The 25,474-nt window shown below is 42.4% G+C and overlaps 1 protein-coding gene across 5 annotated transcripts in view; it reads left to right on the top strand.

Moving 5' to 3' along the window:
• The window catches only part of LOC108524276 (protein DDI1 homolog 2), a 46,400-nt gene extending 22,716 nt beyond the window's left edge, over positions 1-23,684 (top strand). For 2 of the 5 annotated variants that reach the window (XM_017865307.1, XM_017865308.1), the window contains 4 exons: positions 4,619-4,747; positions 11,130-11,233; positions 12,795-12,984; positions 21,041-23,684. In XM_017865307.1, the coding sequence (XP_017720796.1) occupies positions 4,619-4,747; positions 11,130-11,233; positions 12,795-12,984; positions 21,041-22,929 (2,312 nt within the window). In that variant the 3' untranslated portion in view covers positions 22,930-23,684. Of the gene's footprint in view, positions 1-4,618; positions 4,748-11,129; positions 11,234-12,794; positions 12,985-15,762; positions 16,180-17,156; positions 17,220-21,040 lie in introns of those variants that run through there. The other 3 variants (XM_017865309.1, XM_017865311.1, XM_017865310.1) reach the window with 3 other exon arrangements.
• The last annotated feature ends 1,790 nt before the right edge of the window (positions 23,685-25,474 follow it).

Below are 25,474 nucleotides of genomic sequence, written 5' to 3'. Positions count from 1 at the left end.
ACCCTTAAAGAACTTAACAACCAGGTAAGGAGACAGGGATTCTTCTGCTTGAGGGTCCAGGTAATTCACATACTACTTGGCACCTTTTCTATCAGTAACAACTGTTTGCTTTTTAGTAAGACTACACCATGCAGCATTTTGTGGGTGTATGACTAAGTGGTCTCATACATCTTAATTCTGGGTGTCTCACTCAAGGCTATAAGAAAAGTGAGTTCCTAGAGTAGAAAAATTCCCTGCTCAAATAATATTTTCCTCCTTGGCTATGTAGTTCTATGTAAAAAGAAAAAAAGTATTTTCTTTCATTTGTTCATCTACTCATTCCTGAGCACATGCTGGGTTTCAGCTCTCTCTCTCTCATTTTTTAAAGAGGGGGTCTCTGTCACCCAGGCTAGAGTGCAGTGGTGTGATCAGCTCACTTCAGCCTCCACCTCCTGGGCTCAAGTGATCCTCCAGCCTCAGCCTCCCAAGTAGCTGGAACTACAGGCACGTGCAACCATACCTGGCTGATTTTTTTTTTAACTTTTTGTAGAGAGAGTTCCCCTGAATTGTGCAGGCTGATCGGGAGCTCCTGACCTCAATTCTTATTAAGAGTTTGTACCTTGAGACTGGGTGTAGTGGCTCATACCTGTAATTCCTGCATTTTGGGAGGGTGAGATGGGCGAATTGCTTGAGCCCAGGAATTTTGAGACCAGCCTGGGCAACATGGGGAAACCTCGCCTTTACAAAAAGTACAAAAATTAGCCGGGTGTGTTGGTGCGTACCTGTAGTCCCAGCTACTTCCGGTGAATGTTGGAGCCTGTGGTGACTGCAGAGGTCAGGGCTGCAGTGAGCTGTGATCGTGCCACTGTGCCCTAGCCTGGGTAATTGAGAGCCTGCCTTCGGGGGGCGGGGCGGGGAAAGAAGTTTGTGTCTTGAGATGCAGACATTCCTGGGAGAAGTAAATTTACTGATTATTCCGTTTTAAAAATGTCTGTTGTGTGTAAGGCCTTGTGCTGAGTGCTTGGTGATAAGACTTAGTGGCTGGAGCCTCAGAGGGCCCCTGTGTGAGTGAGAGACAAATACATAGGAGATGCTAATAGAATACTCAGTGTGTATTGATTCCTTATTGTGTGCCAAGCACCATGCTAGGTGCTTAATGTAATCATCTTACTCAATTTTATTTCATCCTCAGAACAGCTCTATGTACTTTGTTCTACTATAGTTCCTATCTTATCCATAAGGAAACTTAGATATAGAGAAGATCAAGTCACGCTTCCAGGTATACAGAGTTCGTGAGTGGTGGGCTTTGGATTCAGCCCCAGGTTCCCTTGATGCCAGAAATCTCAACCACTGTGCAAAAGTCAGGTGAATGTTAGATGGCTATAGAGACCACATTCTCACTCTGACCAAGGTGCTCAGGAGAGTCTTTCCAAAAGACAGCATTTGAGCTGAGGCTTTGGAAAATGCAGGAGAGCAGTGAAAGGGGCCCTTCTCATCCTGGGTTGCTTACTTTAATAACTTGCTTTTGTAGATTAAAGTTAAGAAGGAAGAAGAAAAAGAGAGTGTTGCCTTTCCAAATTCCCTTTTCCTTCATTATTTCTGGGCCTTTTAAAATCTAACCTTTCTCAAATGCCAAGAACTTTTATTTTTTATAAAGTGTAGGGTACCTGTGAGTAATATGAGCAGAAGTGTTGGAATTGAGTGAGAGGCAAAGTCATTGCAAAAGGGGAGTCAGTTGAGGAGGAAGTGGGTCTTGAGCTGGATCTTGAAGCATCGGTGGAATTCAGAAAAAAAAGCAGGAGAGGGAGTGTTTTACAGGAGGGTCAAAGTGAGTGAATGGCAAAGGCGACATTCATATTCCTCCTGCTGAAGCAGAGGGTTTAGAGTAGTTAGAATGTAAGGCCAGAAAGAAACAGTGGAGCCAGGATGGGGTGGGATCTGAAGCTGTGGTGATGGTGGTTTGAAACTAATCTCATAAGGAGTGGAAACCATTGAGGACTTCTAAGCAGATGAAGAAGTAAGTGATTTGAAAATGGTACTGTTGGCCCAGTGAAGTGGCTCAAACCTGTAATCCCAGCACTTTGGGAGGCGGGTAGATCACCTGAGGTCAGGAGTTCAAGACCAGCCTGGCCAACATGGTGAAACCCCATCTCTACTAAAAATACAAGATCAGCCAGGCATGATGGTGGCACGCCTGTAATTCTACTGCTTAGGAGGCTGAGGCAGGAGAATCGCTTGAACCCAGGAGGCAGAGGTTGCATTGTGCTGAGATCACACCACTGTACTACACTCCAGCCTGGGTAACAGAGCAAGACTGTGTTTCCAAAAAAAAAAAAGTGATATTTTAGGAAAACTAAAGGTAGATACAGATCTGAAGAATTCTGTACCCCTACGGGTCACAACAATTTCCTTGCTTTAAATTACGCATCCACGGAATGGTTTGGAAGCCAGAACAATTGTCCTCTTGCAAGAGAATGGCAGCGTGAGCCAGGCTGATCACTATGGTTAGAAGAAAGAGCATCAGGACAGGCGCGGTGGCTCACGCCTGTAATCCCAGAACTTTGGGAGGCCAAAGCGGGTGGATCACCTGAGGTCAGGAGTTCGAGACCAGTCTGGCCAACATGGTGAAGCCCCGTCTCTACTAAAAATACAAAAAATAGCCGCGTGTGGTGGCACTTGCCTATAATCGCAGCTACTTGGGAGGCTGAGGCAGGAGAATCGCTTGAACCTCGGAGGTGGAGCTTGCAGTGAACCAAGATTGTGCCATTGCACTCCAGCCTGGGCAACAAGAGTGAAACTCGGCTGGGCGCAGTGGCTAACGCCTGTAATCCCAGCACTTTGGAAAGCCGAGGCAGGCGTATCACGAGGTCAGGAGATCGAGACCATCTTGGCTAACACGGTGAAACCTCATCTCTACTAAAAATACAAAAAAAAAAAAAAAAAAAAACTAGCCGGGCGAAGTGGCGGGCGCCTGTAGTCCCAGCTACTTGGGTGGCTGAGGCAGGAGAATGGCGTAAACCCGGGAGGCGGAGCTTGCAGTGAGCCGAGATCGAGATCGTGCCCCTGCACTCCAGCCTGGGTGACAGAGCGAGACTCCATCTCGAAAAAAAAAGACGAAAAAAGGGCATCAGAAATTGCATAGACCTTATTTACAGGTTTGAGAGAATAAAGAAGACTAGGAGAAGAGTCAAAAGTGAGCAATGCACAGGTTTTATGGCTGTGAGAAAATAATCCCATTGGCAAAGACAGAGAAATCCAAAGTGGGAATTATTTGGGGAGAAGGAGTTTTATGCCTGTTGGCTTTGACAGAAATGTCCAGTGCACAAGAATGTAGAACTAGAGTTTCAGGGAGAAATTAGGACAGTAAAGATTACAGAAGCGACTGTCTTCTACATAGGCCAACCCGCCGAGGATGTGTTTCTGGGAGAGAAAATAGCCTAAGTGCCCTCATATTTAAAGGGAGGAGAGTCTAATTGTTGGAGCAGAGTATGGAAGTCCACTTCTAAATTTTGGGAGACTGCATGATCTTTTAATAGTAGACTATAGTGTCCCAGTGTGAGGTTTTTGTTTTTAATTTTATTTTCTGAGCAGATAAAGTAGTAAATAATGTACTTGCTTACATAGTGAGGTGGGATATTACTGTGTTGCCCAAGCTGGTTTCCCACTCCTTGGAGGTGATCCTCCTGTCTTGGCCTCCTAAAGTACGATTGCAGGCGTGAGCCACTACACCCAGCCCAAAGTTTGATATCAAAACAACTTGACAGGGCCGGACACCGTGGCTCACACCTGTAATCCCAACACTTTGGGAGGCTGAGGTGGGCAGATCACTTGTGGTGAGGAGTTCCAGACCAGCCTGGCCAGAGTGGTGAAACCCCGTCTCTACTAAAAATACAAAAATTAGCTGGACATGTCGGACGTGGTGGCTCATGCCTGTAATCCCAGCCCTTTGGGAGGCCGAGGCAGGTGGATCATGAGGTCAGGAGATCGAGACCATCCTGGCTAACACTGTGAAACCCCATCTCTACTAAAAATACAAAAAAAAATTAGCCGGGTGTGGTAGCAGACAGTACTCGGGAGGCTGAGGCAGGAGAATGGCATGAACCCAGGAGGCGGAGCTTGCAGTGAGCCGAGACTGCGCCACTGCACTCCAGCCTGGGTGACAGAGTGAGACTCCATCTCAAAAAAAAAAAAAAAAAAAAAATTGGCTGGACGTGATGGTGCAAGCCTGTTAATCCCAGGTACTCAGGAGGCTGAGGCAGGAGAATCATTTGAAGCCAGGAGGCGACGGCTTAAAGATACTCGGTAAAAAGTGCAAAGTACTGCTAATTTAGCATTGCCATCTGTAGACACAGGACATCATTGCTTTCTCCTGGTAAAGTTTTAAAATGTCATTTAATTATTACATTGCTGCAGAATATTCTTTGCTCAGTGTCAAATTTTATATAGTGTTTCTGATTACAGAGTAGAACTGAAAGTTGATGAGGCAGGGCAGGACACTTGCTAGGTAGAAATGATTTTGTAGAGAGAAAAGCCTTGGGGTGTACTTGGTTTTTGTTTTATTATTAATTAGTGCTGTATTTTGAGTCTTCTCACAAAGTGGATTTTGTTTTTATTGTCTCATGTTTCTCTACTCCTCCAGGTGCCCAGATGACTATTATGAGCCAAGCTTGTGCAGAAAGGTGTAATATAATGAGACTGGTGGACCGTCGGTGGGCAGGGATTGCCAAAGGAGTGGGCACCCAGAAGATTATTGGAAGGGTACATCTAGGTGAGCAAAAGGCACTGGGGCTTGCTGTCTTTCTGTAGGCTATTTGTAGGTAGGGTAATAGATTTTCAAGTTTTTAGAGGGTTTTTTGTTCTTATTTTGTTGTTGTTTTAAATTTCTTTTGTGTGGGTATGTCTGAGCCAGTAAGCCTAATTTCTAGAAGTTTTAAATCCTGTGTTCTGTCAAAGTTATGTGTTTCTGCTGGTTACAAAAAAACTAGTCTCTTCCACCTTTCTATTCCCTGAAAAGCTAATCCCTTTCCATTATTTTAGCTGATTTGTTTTGATACTTACCTCCATATTTCTAAATAACATGTTTATTTTGCTGTTTACTTACATGACTGTGTTTGAGAGCTGAGCCATCTAATTGAATGTGATTGCTTTTCTTTCATGGCTAGTATTATTTTCTCTTAGAATTAATAATTGTCCTGTTTTTCTCACTTGGTTTCTTGCGTAGTATTCATCCTAGGCATTTCCTAATTATGTAAATCTCCTTTAAATCGATTCAAGCACACCCAATAGCCTGTACATTTCATCCTGTCAAAGACACTTCTTGAGCCTGGACCGGCAGTTTCAGGCCTGCTTCAGAGCTGTTGTTTTGGAATTTGACTTGACTGAGTCCTGCAGATTCCTTTCTCCTCTGTCTTGTGTTAGATTACATGAATCCCTTGTCTTCCTCTTTTTTATCTGCTCCTCAGTTTATTGGAGTGCATCTTCCAGTAACTTTCTTAGAAGAAGTGTGTGGGAGTAAATTGAGACTAAGTATCAGACATGTTTTTTTTTTTTTTTTTTTTTTTGGGGCGGAGTCTGGCTCTGTCGCCCAGGCTGGAGTGCAGTGGCTGGATCTCAGCTCACTGCAAGCTCCGCCTCCCGGGTTCACGCCATTCTCCTGCCTCAGCCTCCCGAGTAGCTGGGACTACAGGCGCCCGCCACCACGCCCGGCTAGTTTTTTGTATTTTTTTTTTTAGTAGAGACGGGGTTTCACCGTGTTAGCCAGGATGGTCTCAATCTCCTGACCTCGTGATCCGCCCGTCTCGGCCTCCCAAAATGCTGGGATTACAGGCGTGAGCCACCGCGCCCGGCCCAGACATGTCTTTTTTCCCTACCTTCTACTCGTCTGCCTAGGTTGGAAATCATTTTCCTTCACAATTTTGAGGCATTGCCCCTTAACCTTTTCACTGTCAGTGTTGCTGTAGTGAGGATGGATTCTTTTCCGATTCTTGATCCTTTATGTGAAAGCTTTCTTTTTCTTTTCTGTTTTTTTTGAAACAGTCTTTGTTCTGTTGCCCAGGCTAGAGTGTAGTGGCACAATCTCGGCTCACTGCAATGTCCACCTCCCGAGTTCAAGCAATTCTCCTGACTCAGCCTCCCTGAGTAGCTGGGATAACAGGTGTGCACCACCACACCTAGCTAATTTTTGTATTCTCGCCATATTGGCCAGGATGATCTCTCAAATTCCTGGCCTCAAGTGATTGATCCGCCCACCAAGCCTCCCGAAGGGCTGGGATTATGGCGTGAGCCACGGTGCCCAGCCTTGTTTTTCTCCTTTGAAGCTTATAAATCTTCCCTTTGACCTCAGCGTTTTGAGTTTTCACAATGGATGCTGGGGTGTGGATCTCTTCTCATATAATGTATTAGGTACTTGGTAACCTGTATAGTCTAGATGCTCACATCCCTCCGTTCTGGGGACTTTCTCTGAATGATTTTGACGATGATTTTCTCCCCTCTGGAATGTCTGTTATTCACATAGGATAATCTATCCTGGTCTTGTCCTCTAGTTTTCTTCTCTTTTGTTTTTCTGTGGGATTTCTTCAACTTTGTCTTCCAACCTTTGTGTTGCATTTTGTATTTGTTTGTATTTTACTTTATATGGTTTTCATAAATGTCTTGTGATCCTTGGCATCAGCTCACATTGAACAGTGGGCCACTGGCTGGCTGTGATGGCTCACACCTACAATCCCAGTGCTTTAGGTGGCTTATGTGGGGTGATGACTTGAGGCCAGGAATTTGAGACCAGCCTGGGCAACAAAGGGATAACTCGTCTCTACAAAAATTTTTGTTAAATAGCCGGGTGTGGTGGCAAATGCCAATAGTCCCAGCTGCTTGAGAGGCTAAGGCAGGAGTATTGCTTGAGCCAGGGAGATAGAGGCTGCAGTGAGCTGTGTTCATACTACTGTACTTCAGCTTGGGTGACAATGAGACCTTGTCTCAAACAAAAAAGGAGTAGGCCACCAAAATGCTTGTTTGGAAAATGACCTGGGTAGGCAGCCATGGCCCTTGTGGCCTTCACGGTAGGATGGGTCTGGAAGTTGGGAGGAAGAACAAGGCTGGCATGTCAGTTGGACTTTATTTATTTCCCCTGGTTTTCAGTTAGATACTTGTTCTATCCCTGTCTCCCTCCATGTTCACCTCTGTTAAGAGTGCCTCTGTTACACCCTCTCCAGAAAAATAAGGCTCTAGTCTGCTACCGGGGTGAAGGGTCTCCTGGCCTAGCAGAGTGCAGGAGGGACACCCCAAGGGCTAACTGTGCCTCTGCAGCCTTCCCGCCAGCCTTGCTGCTTTGGGCCCATCTCTCCTCCTATCTGCAGAGGTATTTGTGACCAGTTCCTATGCCCCATAGGAGTTCTGTAATGTCAGTTGGGTTGCTGCTCAGTTTTCCTCACTGTCATCTGCTTTTTAGCTCTAAAATTTTGTTCTTATGTTCTCTACTATTATATTTGGCCTTAAAAAGTTATGCCTTAGTGCTGAGCGCAGTGGCTCACGCCTGTAATCCCAGCACTTCGGGACACTGAGGCGGGTGGATCACCTGAGCTCAGGAGTTCGAGACAGCCTGACCAACATGGTGAAACCCTGTCTCTACTAAAAATACAAAAATTAGCCCAGGGTGGTGGCGGGTGCCTGTAATCCCAGCTACTCAGGAGGCTGAGGCAGGAGAATCACTTGAACCCGGGAGGCGGAGGTTGCAGTAAGCCAAGATCGTGCCATTTCACTCCAGCCTGGGCAACAAAGGGGAAACCCCATCCCAAAAAAAAAAAAAAAAAATGTGTGCCTTAGACACAACCCAGAAACCCTTTTTGTAATGTTTTAGAAGTAAATGTAGATAAATGCGTGTATTCAGTCCTTCATCTCTAATCAGAATTCTTATTTTCTTGTTTCATTATCCGTTTAGTAGATGATTGCTATAGAGAACTTCAAAAGTATAGAAATGTGAGATGAAGGTAAAAAACATTCCTTAAATTCCTGTAGTGAGAATCAACCACCGATATCATTTGGGCATATCTCCTTCTGGTCTTTTTTCTGTGCATTTTTTTATCTTATAAAAGGTGATTATTTCGGACGGGCGTGGTGGCTCATGCCTGTAATCCCACCCACCACTTTGGGAGGCCAAGGTGGGCAGATCACGAGGTCAGGAGATCGAGACCATCCTGGATAACACGGTGAAACCCCGTCTCTACTACAAATACAAAAAATTAGCCGGGCAAGGTGGCGGGCGCCTGTAGTCCCAGCTACTCGGGAGGCTGAGGCAGGAGAATGGCGTGAACCCGGGAGGCGGAGCTTGCAGTGAGCCGAGATCACGCCACCTGCACTCCAGCCTGGGAGACAGCGAGACTCCATCGCAAAAAAAAAAAAAAAGTGATTATTTCATGTTTAAAATTTTATGTTCTCTAAGAAAAAGTGAAACTTTTCCCCAATGTCACTATAAATTTCAAAATAATTATTTAAATAAGTGAATAAATGTATAGCCTTTTGTTGCAGGTTTAAGGATCAGCTTTTGGGTTGTTTTCTTTTTTTCTTTTTTCTTTTTTTTTTTTTTTTTTTGAGACAGAGTCTTGCTCTGTTGCCCACACTGGAGTGCAGTGGCGCAATCTTGGCTCACTGTATCCTGTGCCTCCCAGGTTCAAGCGATTCTCCTGTCTCAGCCTCCCAAATTGCTGGGATTACAGGCAGCTGTTACCACACCCAGGTAATTTTTGGATTTGTAGTAGATTCAGGGTTTCGCAATGTTGCCCAGGCTGGTCTCAGACTCCTGAGCTCAAAGTGATTTGCCTGCCTCAGCCTCCCAAAGCGCTGGGATTACAGGCCTGAGCTGCTGCGCTTGGCCGGTTATGTTTCCTATTATACCATGGCAGCATAGCTTTCTGCATATTTTGATTTTTTTTCCCCTAGTCAAGATTCCTGTAAGTGAAACTACTGAATCAAAGTTCCGGATGCTTTAGGACTCTTGATATGTTGCTAACCTGTACCAATCCGGTTTATCCGCCACTGAATGAATATGCATCTTAATGTCCTGTACTGTTAAGCAATATTAGTTTTCCCTCTTAAATTTACAAATAAGGCTGGGTGTGGTGGCTCATGCCTAAAATTCCAGCACTTTGAGAGGCCAAGGTGAGCAGATTGCTTGAGCTCAGGAGTTCGAGACCAGCCTGGGCGACATAGCGAAACCACATGTCTACTAAAAATACAAAAAATTAGCCAGTTGTCGTGACGTACGCCTATAGTCCCAGCTACTCCAGAAGCTGCGGTGAGAGGATCACTTGAACCCAGGAGGCAGAGGTTGCAGTGAGCCGAGATCATGCCAGTATATTTCAGCCTGGGCAATAGAGCAATATTCTTTTCTCAAAAAAAAAATTTTTTTTTACAAATAAAAGAATGGTTTCTTATTGTAAGTTACTTTTCTTTCATTGCAAATCATGGTTTTTTTACACATTTGCTTTTCCTTTCTTTTGAAATATGTGTGTCTGTTTATCAGGGTCTTTGTGTTTCTCTTACTGATTTGTGTAGGATAAAGATAGTTCAACTACCTTATTCTCATACTTTGCTAAACACAGTAGGACTGCGTTTTGCAGGAATACCATAAACTGGTTCCTTCGGGGGCTGAGTTCTCAGATTTTTGATGGCTTTAAGTGAGAAGATAATAGGAGGAGACAAAAGAAGTACCAAGCTCTGTGGCCATCCTTGTGGATTTTACATCCGTGGCTATGATCAGCATGAAAAAACCCTTATAGCAATAGGAGAAACCTAAATAAAAGGAAAACTTTACCATGGATTAGAAGATTCAGTATGTTGGGGGTGGCAGTTCTCCCACATTCATCCACAGAACCATTGAGATGCCATCAAAATCCTGGTTGTTTGTGAGACTGGATGTGCACATTTTAAATTCGGCATGGGCTCTATATTGTGAGAATGGGCAAAATACTCTAGAACAACATTGCCTTCTAGATGTCAAAGGACTATCTGGAAGATATGAGTAGAAATAAACCCATGATTATATGAACCTTGATCAATGAGAGGAAGTCTTACAGAGCAATGGGGAAATTTTGGGAAACGTTGCTGGGGCAAGAGGTATCCATGGGGAGAAATGAATTAGAAATTGGATCCTACCCACACCACACAAAAGCAAATTCAGGGTAAAGACTTAGATGCGGGGGAGGGAGGATTGTTTGAGCCTAGGAGTTCGAGACCAGCCTGGGCAACATAGCAGACCCTATCTCAAAAAAAAACCAAAACCAAAAACAAAAAAACCCAAAACCTAGATGTGGAAAGGAAAGTTACAGATTTTAGAAGAAAATACACAATATCTTATGTAAGAAGGAATTCTTTAAAAATAGGTCATCTGCTGGGTGTGGTGGCTCACTCCTGTAATCCCAGCACTTTGGGAGGCCAAGGCAGGATGACTGCCGGGGGCCAGAAATTCAGGGCCAGCCTGGTCAGTACAGGGAGACTCAATCTCCACAAAAAGGTTTTGGCACGGTGACTCACGCCTGTAATCCCAACACGTTGGGAGGCCAAGGTGGGCGGATCACGTGAGGTCAGGAGTTTGAGACCAGCCTGGCTGACACAGTGAACCCTGTCTCTACTAAAAATACAAAAATTAGCCGGGTGTGATGGCACGCATTTGTAATCCCGCCTATTTGGGAGGTTTAGGTAGAGAATCAGAGAATCACTTGAACACAGGAGGCGGAGATTGCAGTGAGCTGAGATCATGCCACTGCACTGCAGCCTGGGCAGCAGAGCAAGACTCTGTCTCAAAAAATAATAATGAAAAGAACTTTTTGGCTGGACCCGGTGGGTCATGCCTGTAATCCCAGCACTTTGGGAGGCCGAGGTGGTAAGGTAACCTGAGGTCGGGAGTTTGAGACCAGCCTGACCAACATGACGAAACCCCATCTCTACTAAAAATACAAAAATTAGCCAGGCGTGGTGGCGCATGCCTGTAATCCCAGCTACTTGGGAGGCTGAGGCAAGAGAATCACTTGAACACGGGAGGCAGAGGTTACCGTGAGCCAGGATCGTGCCATTGCACTCCAGCCTGGGCAACAAGAGCGAAACTCCATCTCTCTTTTGAAGTACATAACAATAACTTTTTCTCTTCATGTGCTTTTTAGCTCAGGTTCAGATTGAAGGAGATTTTTTGCCATGTTCCTTCTCTATACTTGAGGAACAGCCCATGGACATGCTTCTGGGACTGGACATGCTTAAACGGCATCAGGTAATTAAGAGCTTCACTTATCTGTTTTTTTGCATCTGCTTTTTGTAATATGGTTATTACATTGTTTTTATTGGTTATGTATACTGGAAAACTAAGAAATACAACTTTTCAAACCTGGAAATGTGCTTAAATTATGTTGTTACACAAAGACTGAAATGATGTGTCAGTACAGATAGAATCTGTTTTTGTGAAATCTCTCTGTGAATCTGTTAAATCTTGCCAAATGTTTTGAGATTGTAAAGGACAGTTTGGTCCCCTTATATAATTTTCAGATTCTGGTTAGATCCTGATGAGTAGTTTTTTGATAACCTGACTAAAAGTGTAAGTCGGCTAAGTCTTTAGCATTCTCTGATGCTGATCAAACAGTACTTGGGAAGAAGACCTTCAAGGTTAAGGAAGGGATATGTTGCGAGTGAAAGTGTTTATTTAGTACAGGGTGCGTAATTAATATATTAATTTGTGTTGATATTTATCTTTCTACTGTAAAGCACAGTATTTTAAGATATACGGCCGCCATTGAAGAAGCAGTTAGTCCACTGGGTAATTAGACGAGATCGGGCATGTTCAGGGTGGTAGGGCTATAGACTCCACTGGGTACTTCACATTTTTCACAGTAGGGTTTTGTATCCAGTCAACCTGTCAGGTACGGTGGTACATCCTGTAATTCCCATTTTTGGAGGCCAAGGAGGGAGGATTGCTTGAGACCAGAATGAGTTTGAGACCAGTCTGGGTGACTTAGTGAGACCCTGTCTCTACAAAAAATACAAAAATTAGCTAGGCGTGGTGGTACATTAGCTACTCGTGAGGCTGAGGCAAGAGGATCCCTTGAGACCAGGCTGCAGTGAGTCAAGATTGTGCCACTATACTTCAGCCTGGATAACAGAGCAAAACCACAACTCAAAAAACAAAATCGAGTTAAAAACAATTGAAAATATAGCTAATCAGTATTTTTATGTCACTGTTTTAATATATTTCTGTAAAAGTAGATGCATCATAGTGATAATAACACCCAGCATTCTAAATAGAACGAATGAATGAATGAATGTATGTATCAGTAAAACCTTGTCACTGCCTTTCCTTATTTTTTTAGTCATGGTATAGACCTGCAGTCTCCACCTTTATAGATGTAAATCATATATGTGCACAACTGTCTATTAAGTAGTTATAAAATACACAAAAAAGGAAGTTAGCATTAGTATGGCGTAAAGAATACTGTGGAGACTGCCTTGCCTGGTGCCATCTTGGCTCACTGCAACCTCCACCTCCCAGGTTCAAGCGATTCTTCTGCCTCAGCCTCCCAAGTGGCTGGGATTACAGGCATGTGCCACCACACCTGGCTAATTTTTGTATTTTTAGTAGAGACGGGGTTTCACCGTGTTGGCCAGGCTGGTCTAGAACTCCTGACCTCAGGTGATCCATCCTCCTCAGCCTCCCAAAGTGCTGGGATTATAGGCATGAGCCACCGTGCCTGGCCATTTGTGATTGGAGTTTTAAATTAAGGATCATAATGTTTCTGCATGATGTTTTATCTGCTATTATTCTTTGGTTTCTTTCTTCTAAGTGTTCCATTGACCTGAAGAAAAATGTACTCGTGATCGGCACCACAGGCTCCCAGACCACCTTTCTTCCTGAGGGAGAGCTACCAGAATGCGCCCGGTTGGCATATGGGGCCGGAAGAGAGGATGTACGGCCAGAGGAGATTGCAGACCAAGAATTAGCAGAAGCCCTTCAAAAATCAGCAGAGGATGCAGGTATTTGGAATGGCTGAACTCTTCAATACTTGTTATTGATGGGTAAGCCAGGGAAATGTGGGCTTCAGAAGGGGTAGGAACCTTTTCAGTTTTTAATCAGTCTCATGGTCCAGTAGTAGATGTGTTCATTATTATCTTCTTAACCTCCTCCTTTGATCTTCCTTTTTTTTTTTTTTTGGGAGACGTTGTCTCACTCTTGTCACCCAGGTTGGAGTTCAGTGTGCAGTGTGACGTGATTGTAGTTCACTGTACCCTTGACTTCCTGGGCTCAAGCAATTCTCTCATCTCAGCCTCCTGAGTAGCTGGGACTACACCTAGCTAATTTTTTTTATTTTTAGCAGAGATAGGGAGATGGGGTCTTGCTGTGTTGTCCAGGCCTATCCAACTCCTGGGCTCAAGCAATCCTCCTGCCTTGGCCTCCCAAAGTGCTGGGATTACAAGTGTGAGCTACCATATCCAAACCCATCTCTTAATACAATAATAAAAAATCTGTATTCTGGCCCAGCGTGGTGGCTCACGCCTGTTACCCAGTGCTTTGGGAGGCTCAGGTGGGCGGATCACCTGAGGTCGGGAGTTTGAGACCAGCCTGGCCATGGTGAAACCCCATCTCTACTAAAAATATAAAAATTAGCAGGGTGCAGTGGCACACCCCCGTAATGCCAGCTACTTGGGAGGCTGAGGCAGGAGAATTGCTTGAACTTGGGAGGTGGAGGTTGCAGTGAGCCAAGATGGCACCACTGCACTCCAGCCTGGGCAACCGAGTGAGACACTATCATAAAAAGGAGAAACATTCTGTATTTTAGTATTTCAACAGATTAAGAACAGCTCATTGCTATGTTTAAGATAGATTGGGGTTATTTTGCTTAGATACGTTTTAGAAGCTTCCTAAATTTTTTTAGGAAGTTTTTTTTGTATGTTTTGTTTTGTGATTTTCCTAAAGAAAATTATATAAGACAGTTAACCGATATTAACTTTTGAGTCCAACAGCTTTCCCTATTTCTTTCCTTTTATTAGGCTTTTTTAATTTAATTTATTTAATTAATTAAGTTTTAATTTTATTTTATTTTATTTATTTATTTTATTTATTTTATTATGTAGACAGGGTCTTCGCTATGTTGCCCCAGGCGGAGTGGCAGTGGTGCAGGCCATGGCTCACGGCAGCCTCAGCCTCAGTCTCAAAACAGGCTCAAGTGGATCCTCTTGCTGTAGCCTCCCAAAGTATTACAGGCATGAGCCACCATGCCTCTTAGACCTGGTTTATTTTGAAAGGTATCATTGCTACTGTGTGTAAGCAGCCCTAACTTTTAAAATATTTACTGAAAGTGCTGCCACAAAGACAGAAGAACCAACAAAAAGAAGTATAAATTTTATTTACTTAACTAAAAAAAAAATTTTTTTTTTTGAGACAAGGTCTTACTCTGTCACCCAGGCTGATCCTCCCATCTCCCCTTCCTGAGTAGCTATGACTACAGGTGCTTGCCACCACGTCTAGCTAATTTCTATATTTTTTGTAGAGATGAGGTTCTGCCATGTTGCCCAGGCTGGTCTTGAACTCCTGGGCTCAAGCAGTCCACCTGCCTCAGCCTCCCGAAATGACAGGATTATAGGAGCGAGCCACTATGCCTGACCAGCATAACTGAACATTACTGAAGATGCATTGTTATGGTCTGAGATTACAGTATTGTCATCAGGCCGTATTAGCACTATATGTATTGAAATTGTGCTACCTAATACTTCTTTCTAAGTCTCAGTTGTTTAGCTTGTTTAAATGTAATGATGGAGCTAAGTTTTCTGGGTAAAATGGGGTAACACAGTTTTGCTGAAACCCCCCATTTATTATAGAGCAGCGAGCGACTCTAGGATATATTTTCTAAAAGCTGAATAGAATTTACTTTTGAGTTTGGGTTATTTTACAGTCTTGTGCTGGAATTATTCATCAATGTGACTACTGTCACACATTGCTTTTTCTAGTACAGTAAAATACTAGATTTACAAGTTCAGGGAATAGCTTTATCCTAAAGACGAAAGTGGTAAGAGTTGTAAAAACAACCAGGCAGCTTTTGCCACTGTTTTACTGGAGAACATTCAGATGTCTGTCATTGAGCTTTAGAATGGGTGTGGGTGGCAGATGGAGTTTTCCAATTTGACTTTGTTCAGAATCAACCCCATCACCTTTTAACTTAGTTTTACATATAAAGTACAGTTTGAGTCAGGGCGTGGTGGCTCATTCCTGTGATCCCAGCACTTTGGTAGGCCGAGGCAAGAGGATCACTTGAGCCTGGGAGTTTGAAACCGGCCTGGGCAACATAGTGAGTCTCTGTCTCTATAAGGAAAAAAAAAAAAAAATGGTGGCTCACCTATAGTCTCAGCTGCTTGAGAAGCTGAGATGGGAGGATCACCTAACCCCAGGAGGTCAAGGCTGCTGTGAGCCATCATTGCGCCACTGCACTCCAGCCTGGGTGACAGAGTGAGATCCTGTGTCAAAAAAAAAAGAATTGACTCCCATCACCTTTTGGCTCAAGTTTTTATATTAAGTACAGTTTTGGTTGTAAATTAAGTATTTTGTAGGAAGGGGGGAATTTTGAACAACCAGACAGACTAACTTATAGTAGTTTTAATCTTACCAGCAAGGTAAGCTTGAATGAGTTTGACATAGCTTCTTACAAGGTTTTGCATTTGGGGTGTAATTTATCATCTTAGTTGTGATGCTGTGTGTTAATATGAGGATATATTATCATTTTATGAAATGTCTTTTTTTTTTCCTTTTAACCTCCACAGTCTTGGTGCCATTATTTAAGAAACATCAGCTGATGATAGCAGTGTTTTCTAACCTACTAATATCAGTTATCCTTTTTTGGTAATTACCTTATTTTAATAAAAGTTTGGGAGATTAAAACAGATACACTTATGTTTCCAGGCTTAGCGAAGGGGGTGTACCAACTTTAAAGAATTAAAAGAAAATGACTTTTACTTAAATAACCTTTTGTTGCTCGTAGCATGGCTTGTGCTAATTTTGTAATATTTAAGTAATGAAATAAGTCTACATATCAGGTCCTTTTTATTTAGAACATTGACTTCCTAATATCATCCGAATAAATACTCTGGACATAGTAGGTGAAAGTATTTTACTAGAGATGAAACCTCATCTCTACTAAAAATAAAAAATTAGCCAGGCATGGTTGTGGGCACCTGTAATCCCATCTACTCTGGAGGCTGAGGCAGGAGAATTGCTTGAACTCGGGATGCAGAGGTTGCAGTGGGCCAAGATTGCACCACTCTAATCCAGCCTGGGTGACAGAATGAGACTCCTCAAAAAAAAAAAAAAAAAAAAAAAAATTAGCCAGGCATGGTGGCATGCACCTGTGGTCCAGCTACTCGGGAGGGTGAGGTGGGAAGATCTCCTGATCCTGGGGAGGTCAATGCTACAGTGAGTTGTGGTTGCACCACTGCACTCCAGCGTAGGCAACAGTGAGACTCTGTCTCAAAAACAAAAAACAGACAAAAACTTATTTTTTAAATACTTTATATAAACTCTATATTAAAATGTTAAAAAAAAAACATGTTTTTAATAGTAGGGATGAGGTCTCACTATGTTGCCCCAGCTGGTTTCGAACTCCTGACCTCAAGTGATCCTCCTGGACCTCTCAAAGTGTTGGGATTGCAGGCCAGAGTCACTGTGCTCAGCCTGATGTATTTAAATACCGATGAAAAAATAAAGAAGATAAGCTAGGATAGAATTTAATTGGGTGGTTTGTTTTCCTCTAAAATTGAATCTCAACTGAGAAAGAAATTTGGAAAGGACTGTTAGATATATGTTCACTCAACTTTACTCCATAAGAAGTTTTTTTAATCACCTAATTCCATCAGATGTATCTGCTTTCTTCACCTGTCTCACATTTGCCCATGAATTCTCTATGTGTAGAAACGTAAAATTAATTTCTTTACAAGATCTATTAAAAATCTGTTGAAATTAACAAATTGCTGTGTGTATTGTGAGAGAATGAAAGCAACCAGCAAATATTTTGGATGTCCAAACTACAGAAACATCCCCCAACTTTGAATCTACCAGTTCCTGATTTTAAAGATGACTAAGAACGGAGACTATAACCCTGCATGCTGTGTGGTTTGCATTGTTAACCCAAGTTTGCTTGTCTGTTTCCTAATTCACACAGAGCGTCAGAAGCCATGATGCATGTAGTGTGTGTGTACTGCAGCTGGAGTGGGCCCCAGACCAGGTATTTATAGACACTATGTTAAGCCTTCCATCCAGTTGTCATCTGTGATCTGAAAGTCTGTATCTGCAGCAGTTTGGGAAGTTAGCATTTGTTATTCACCATTTCACCTTGTTCAGTCTGGTTACAACTAGCCTATATGCATTTGTATTTTGGTATGCATACGTGCATACGTAACATAAATTCCTGTTGAAAAATGTATTCGTTATTAGAACCATGCAAGAGGGAGAAAATCCCAGTAAAAACAGTGTCTATTATACCTACCCCATCTTGGCTACTATAAATACCACATCAAGAATATTGGCATCACAACACTTTGTTGTTGGAGATAACTATGCTTTTATGGGTTTCATAAGTTCCTTTCCTCTGAAAAACTGAAAGTTACTTTTTTACATTACTGCACACAACTACCTGGAGTTATAGAGGGTTAGAAATTTTAATTTTGTTAAAGAAGAAATGGAAACTTAGGCCAGGGGACTTGTCAAGGGTGACTCTGTGAACAACAACAGGAGCTAAGGCTTTGCTTTTCCTTCTGTCCCTGGCCTGACAGATTTTCAGGAAGCACTCTGCTTTCATTTCTTCTCACGTAAATGTGGTAAACATCAGCTCGAGTACATTGACTGACTTACTCAGAGGAGGAAAGATGGTCTTTTAAGCCATCATCATAAGACTTTGTAGGAGGTTGCAGGCTGGTTGGAATTAGATACATAGCATTTAGTTTCTCTTCTTTCTTTCCTTTTTCTTTTTCTTATAAGGATAGGTTAAAAGCAGGCATCGTTTAATTATTCTTAATATCCACTGTCCTCATCCTCTTTTCCTATCATTCTGTAAACTGACCTGGTCCTCCGCTTCATTTAGGACTTAGGCTACTGAAACTGACTTTCTCAGCTACAGGAGGATTATATGCAACTCTTAGTACAAAATTAATTGAGGGTGTGTTCACCTTGACCTCACTTGTTTATAACTAACACACAAATACCAGAAGGCCCTTACCATACCTCTTTATGTTGCTTACATGGATATTTCACTACAATGCATTGTTTTTGTTAACATTAGTTCAAAATTCAGCCTCTTCCAGAGTCAGCCTTAGGAATTTATAAATAAAACTAATAACTGTTAGACATCTGGTGGGATGAAAATAAAAAAACTAATAACTGTGTTTCTGGACTCTAATGGGTATAGCCTAAACTGAGATAAGCGCAGTTTTCCTTTTTACCCCGAAAGTATAAGTAAGGTAAGGTTGTTTCATGGGAAGTCAGTAGCTTCCTGAAACAGTGCTTTGTCTTCTCGTGCTGTTAACCAGTAGTTTATTAGAATGATTTAAAGCCATTTGAATATAACTGCTTTGCTTCTTTTTAAGATCAAGCCCCCTTGTTGGATGTTAACATTTAGCACTGAGCATTTGAGTTGCATCTGCCCTAATAATTGTATTTTGAAGTCATTTTTGTTACTGGCCTTTTGATTTTTATTTTTTATTATTATTATTTTTTTTATTTTGACCGAGTTTCATTCTTTCATCCAGGCTGGAGTGCAATGGCGCAATCTTGGCTCACTGCAACCTCTCCCTCCTGGGTTCAAGCGATTCTTCTGCCTCAGCCTCCCGAGTAGCTGGGATTACAGGCACCCGCCACCAAGCCAGGCTAATTTTTGTGTTTTTAGTAGAGATGAGGTTTCACCATGTTGGCCAGGCTGGTCTCGAACTCCTGACCTCAGGTGATCCACCTGCCTCGGCCTCCCAAAGTGCTGGGATTACAGGCATGAGCCAGTGCGCCCAGCCCTTTTGATTTTAATTAAAGATCTTACAATGGTCGGGCGCAGTGGGTCTCGCCTGTCCCAGCACTTTGGGACCCCGAGGCAAGCGGATCACCTGAGGTCAGGAGTTCGAGACCATGCTGACCAACATGGAGAAACCCTGTCTCTACTAAAAATACAAAATTAGTCAGGCGTGCGGTGCATGCGTGTAAGGGAGGCTGAGGCAGGAGAATCACTTTGACCAGGAGGCGGAGATGCAGTGAGCTGAGATGGCGCCAATTGCACTCCTGCGCCTGGGCAACAAAGAAGAGACGAAAACTCCGTCTCAAAAAAAGAAAAAAAAACTCGTTGGCCGGGCGCGGTGGCTCACAAGCCCTGTAATCCCAGCACTTTGGGAGGCCCGAGACCCAGGCGGATCACGAGGTCAGGAGACGAGACCATCCTGGCCTTAACATGGTGAAACCCCGTCTCTACTCTAATAAAAAAATACAAAAAACTACCGGGACCGAGGTGGCAGGCGCCTGTAGTCCCCAGCCTAACTCGGGGGCTGAAGCAGGAGAATGCGCAAACCTGGGAGGCGGAGCTTGCAGTGGAGCTGAGATCCGGCCACTGCACTCCAGCTGGGCGACAGAGCGAGACTCCGTCTCAAAAAAAAAAAAAAAAAAGAAAAAAAAAAAAAGAAAAAAAACTCTTAGTGCATAGAGGTCAATTTTAACTGAATCAGTGGGCAAAAGAAAGAGCTGGAACTGATGTTTAATGATATCCTTATGATGCTTACACTGACCTTGAGCTAGTGTTTTAGACTGTCATCTTGTTTTGGTGGCCATTAAGTAGCAATGAATTTAAGTAGTCATTGCTAGTTGAAAAACTATTAATGAACCATCTCCCTCCACATTCCCCTTTCTTTGAAATACTTAAGTATTCTTTTTTTTTGAGACGGAGTCTCACTCTGTCGCCCAGGCTGGAGTGCAGTGGCGCAATCTCGGCTCACTGCAAGCTCCGCCTCCCGGGTTCACGCCATTCTCCTGCCTCAGCCTCCCGAGTAGCTGGGACTACAGGCGCCCGCCACCTCGCCCGGCTAGTTTTTTGTATTTTAGTAGAGACAGGGTTTCACCATGTTAGCCAGGATGGTCTCGATCTCCTGACCTCGTGATCCGCCCGTCTCGGCCTCCCAAAGTGCTGGGATTACAGGCTTGAGCCACCGCGCCCGGCCAATACTTAAGTATTCTTAACTTAGTTGCACACTCTTAATGTGATAAAAATTTACAAGCCTTTTAAGTTTAAAGTTGTATTATGTGGTAGGATGATGACTGTGATTTAATCTGCTGATCATTCGTTTACTTTTGTACTCTGCATCAGATGCTCACCCAGTTTTACCATGATTTTTGGAAAGCTTGGCTAGAAATAAAATAGAACATTTGCTTCTGTGTCCCCAATCATTATGTTATTTCTTATTTCTCTTTATAATTCCCTCTCTGTCCAGGTATACCTGGTTTTAGACTTCTCATTTGTAACCTCAGTGTTTACATTTGAAACAAAAAAGTGCGTTAGCATGAGAATCATTCTGGTGCAAAGATTCTCACGATTTGTAATATCCTGAAGAATCACCCAAGGGGCTTATTGAAAATGCACATTCCTGGATTTACTCTCAAGTATGGTACCCCAGTGTCTGCATACATCACAAGCATCCCTGGTGGTTTTAGGGCAAGTGGTGAAAAAAATACACTTGGAGAAACTATTCTAGAGTTGTAGACTAGGGAATAAAGAAGCATAAATGTCCTTCAGTCCTGAGCACTAACCCCGCCATTTTGTGAATGCATGTTAATGGTACTTAATCACATTGAATTACAGTATGCATATTTTATTAAGAACGCGTCTACCTCTTATTCTGATGTTGTGATTGTCTACCACGATGAGAAAATAATTTTAAAATAATTTCTGTTTGTATAAGAGAAACCCGAGTTTGAGGACCTTATTTTATTCTGCCCTATTTAGATTTGTATCCTCTGGTAATTTAGTGGCGTTAGTTACCTGCTAATTAATATTTTTCCTTTCCCCTGTGTTCCATATAGAGAAAAGCGGTAAAGAATCTACCTCACTGGGAATGTCATCATTACCAACTTCAGATGGGTTTAACCATCCAGCCCATTCTTTAGGACAGAGTCCTGATACTGGTAATCCTTTGAGTCTTGCTCACTCTGTCTCTGCTTCAGTCTGCCCTATCAAGCCCAGTGACCCAGATAGCATTGAACCTAAAGCTGTGAAGGCTTTGAAGGCTTCAGCTGAATTCCAGATAAACTCTAAAAAGAAAGAACATCTTTCTTTACAAGATCTTTCCGATCATGCTTCCTCAGCAGACCATGCTCCAACAGACCAGAGTCCAGCTATACCTATGCAGAATTCACCCGAAGAAACAACTGTTGCAGGTAATCTGGAGGAATCTGCTGAAAGAAGCACCCAGGGCCTCAAATGTCATCTCCACACAAGACAGGAAGCTAGTTTATCTGTCACATCTACTAGGATGCGTGAACCACAGATGTTTCTAGGTGAAAAGGATTGGCATCCAGAAAATCATAACCTGAGTCAAGTGAGTGACTCTCAGCAGCACGAACAACCAGGGAATGAACAGTATGAGGTTGCACAACAAAAAGCTTCACATGACCAAGAATATCTTTGTAACATAGGGGACCTTGAGCTTCCTGAAGAAAGGCAACAGAATCAACACAAAATTGTTGATTTGGAAGCTACGATGAAAGGAAATGGGCTCCCACAGAATGTGGATCTTCCAAGTACGAAGAAAAGTATTCCACCTTCAGGATGCAGTGGCTGCTCAAATTCAGAAACACTTATGGAAATAGATATAGCTGAACAGTCCCTAGTTACTGTGCTTAATTCAACAGGCAGGCAGAATGCCAATGTCAAGAACATTGGTGCCTTGGATCTCACTTTAGATAATCCCTTGATGGAAGTAGAAACATCAAAATGTAACCCTTCATCTGAAATTTTGAATGATTCCATTTCCACTCAGGATTTACAGCCCCCAGAAACTAGTGTTGAAATATCTGGAACAAATAAAGAATATAGCCATTGCTCCTCCTCTTCAAGTTTCTGTGGCAGTTGTCAGCCCTCTGTGGAGTCAGCAGAAGAATCTTGTTCATCTATAACGGCCGCCTTGAAAGAACTTCATGAACTTTTGGTTGTTAGCAGTAAACCAGCTTCAGAAAATACATCTGAAGAAGTAATCTGTCAATCAGAAACCATAGCTGAGGGCCAAACCAGTATTAAAGACCTTTCTGAAAGATGGACCCAAAACGAGCATCTTACCAGGAATGAACAGTGTCCACAAGTCTCCTTTCATCAGGCCGTATCTGTATCAATGAAGACAGAAAAATCAACAGTTACTTCATCTGACACTGGAATAGAAGCTGTAGAAAGTGGAAACTTCAGGAGTCTAGGTGATGGTCTGTCAACTGATGAGGAAGGTGTCCCCAAATCGAGGGAATCCATAAACAAGAACAGTTCTGTAACTGTAACCTCAGCTAAAACATCTAATCAGTTACACTGCACCTTAGGTGTAGAAATTTCACCCAAACTTTTAGCAGGTGAGGAGGATGCACTCAATCAGACTTCTGAGCAAACTAAGTCTTTGTCATCCAATTTCATATTGGTTAAAGACTTAGGTCAGGGCATACAGAATTCAGTAACAGACAGGCCTGAAACCACAGAAAATGTCTGTCCTGAAGCTTCGAGGCTGTTACTTGAATATGAACCACCTACCAGCCATCCATCATCAAGTCCTGCCATTCTTCCACCATTGATTTTTCCTGCCGCAGATATTGACCGGATTCTCCGTGCTGGCTTTACTTTGCAGGAAGCTCTTGGAGCTTTGCATCGAGTTGGTGGGAATGCAGACCTTGCACTTCTTGTTTTGCTCGCAAAAAACATCGTAGTTCCTACATGACTATGGGAAAGTGGGCTAGACTGTTCTCCATTCCCTTTAAACAAAAGAAAGCTCTCTCTTTATACACACACACATACACACTCACCACATATACAGTATATGTAGAAACCTGCAAGCAGAATGTTGAGCCAGATTTTTTTTAAAGATTTTTTTCGGCCAAAGTAATTTATGATCTCTTGTCTCATGAATTTGTCTATCCTACTTGTTAAAATTTAGGCCTTTTTACATGTATTGGCAGTATGTGCATACAAAAGCTTTTTATTCTCATTAAGATGTATCCTGGAATAAAATGGATGGTTTTGTGTATAGCATACTGTTTTAGAACGAGAGTAAATGCTTTGAAAAGCAAAAGCCATGAGAAATCCCACTACCCATCCAGCTAAAAACAGATTAACTCTCCATACTGTGTGTGTCTGTGCTGATGGCAAGGTGTGACTTGCTGGCTCAGTTGTCAATTTAGAAACTTTTGACCACATAGTTTGGTGTTTGGAATTCTACCCAGTGCTCTGTGTATCATGAATCATTAATTATAACAGGAAATTGGAGAATAATTGAATATCTTATCGTAGAGTGGTATGTTTTTATTTGTGTGCTTAGGATTTGACATTTTAATAGAGTGAACAGGAGGGTTTAAATCTTGGGCTCCTTTGTGCATTGCAGGCTGCTGCATGGATTGCCATGAATCCTTATTACATTGGATGGCATATTGTGGGGCAGTTAAAACAAGAGTGAAACATGGTGCTATCCAGATTTTTAAAAGAACAGAACAACCGTAATTCCATTTGCAGATGTCAAGAACTGTGAGGGAAAAATAATAGCCTAAACACTGGAATTTGCTAGAGTTTGGGTTTGCTAGCATCTCACTGATAACACCTCAACCCTTAATGACTAATGATGAACTTAAGTTCAGGAATGGATTGATTGCCAGCAGCTTATTTCCTTTCTAGACTCATCTTCTGCCAGGAAGTTCTTTAAACGCTCAGTGCGAGCTGTGATCTGAGTGAAATACTGAAGTGTGATAACCTTGTCACTGGTTAATCTTGGTGCTTGGAATGGTCAGTCTATTTGGAGAGTGTCCTTTGTGGCAGTGGTAATAGTAATTACAGTTTCTGACTTAAGTGGCCTTGGTAGAGTTTTCCATCTTTTTCTTTCCTCAGGAGTTTCTTTTTAAAGCAAAATTCATCATATTTGTGTTTACCATGTCAAGTTAGAGTGGGGCATAATATATAGATGTATTTATTGTGGCCTTTTTTAATATAAGGACTAGCCCTTGGAAACCATCGTCCTGTGGGCCCCACTGTGCAATAACCCTACTGGATAGGTTTTAGATCATTCTTTCCTGGCAGACTGCTCTCTTGGGTACCTAGCAGGAATCTGAAATCTTGGTTTTATTGAAAAGAATTTTGAGATTCATAATTTCTGATTCTAGATTATAGTATGTAACATGTTTGAAACAGACGCTTCGAAAGAGTGATTTCTCAACTTAGTGTTAAATGATTTTGTCTGAAGTCTGACTCTTTGTAAGCTTGTTCGTTTCATCAAATTTTAAGTCATTGAGCACAATCAAAATGGAGGCTCATATCTCAGGATTTTTTGAAATTTTAATTTAGGGGCACTTAGAGACATTTTTTTCTACCCCATCCAACTTCTTTCTTTCCTTTTGCTATGATGTTTGTATGTATGTTATAAGACCTTAGTGACGGGATGGCAAGTCACATAGATTCATCATGATCCTTTATATAGTTAGGCAATGGTTGACAGAAGGAGTTGTAGTTTACTGCTTTTCAGAGGGCGCTAAGAACAACAGGTCAGCCAGGTTGTCTTTAAGATGTTCTTTTAGACAGCTGCACATTGTAGACCCTTTCGCCTGCCCTACACCAAAGATGTACGATGCACTAGGAAACTGCTCATAGGATTTCTGTCAACTGACTTAAAGCTGTGATTGTAATTAAATAGTTGGTGCTATGATTGATGCAAATATATAGTAGCAATGCAATGGGACCCTGTATTTGCTTTATGGGTGGTGGTTTGGGAATGTATTCTAAGCTTATAAATCTTTGGAACCACGGGGTGGGAAGAGTGGGGGAACTTAATGATGACAATAGACTGCCTCCTAAAGGACCTTCCGTATAAGCAGGACGAACCTTGGAGATTCGGGAAACAGTTCCAGGTGGAATATATAATATCAGTCGGGGAAAGATTTCATTAGGATAGCTTTTTTGTGTATGTATATATATATTTATTTTTAGGAATAGATCTATAGTTGTACATGAATTCCCGTTAGGAATACTTTGAATGAGCTTAACCCACTTGCAAATATCCTTGTCTCTTCCATCATTTTATTTTTGATATGGGGTCTTGCAGTGTTGCCCAGGCTGGACTCAAACTTTGGGGCTCAAGCAATTCTTCCATCTCATCCTTCTAAGTAGCTGGGACTACATAAAGCCCAATGTATAATTGCTTTTGATTTTTAAAATCATCTTGCCCATCATTTTTAATAAAAATTAAGCTATTTGGCCAACACAGTGAAACCTCGTCTCTACTA

Source organism: Rhinopithecus bieti, unplaced genomic scaffold (assembly GCF_001698545.2).
Source record: "Rhinopithecus bieti isolate Rb0 unplaced genomic scaffold, ASM169854v2 scaffold_81031, whole genome shotgun sequence".
Classification (NCBI taxonomy): Eukaryota; Metazoa; Chordata; class Mammalia; order Primates; family Cercopithecidae; genus Rhinopithecus; species Rhinopithecus bieti.
Note: the sequence above shows the minus strand (reverse complement) of the source record. Positions and strands in the feature narration are given on the sequence as shown.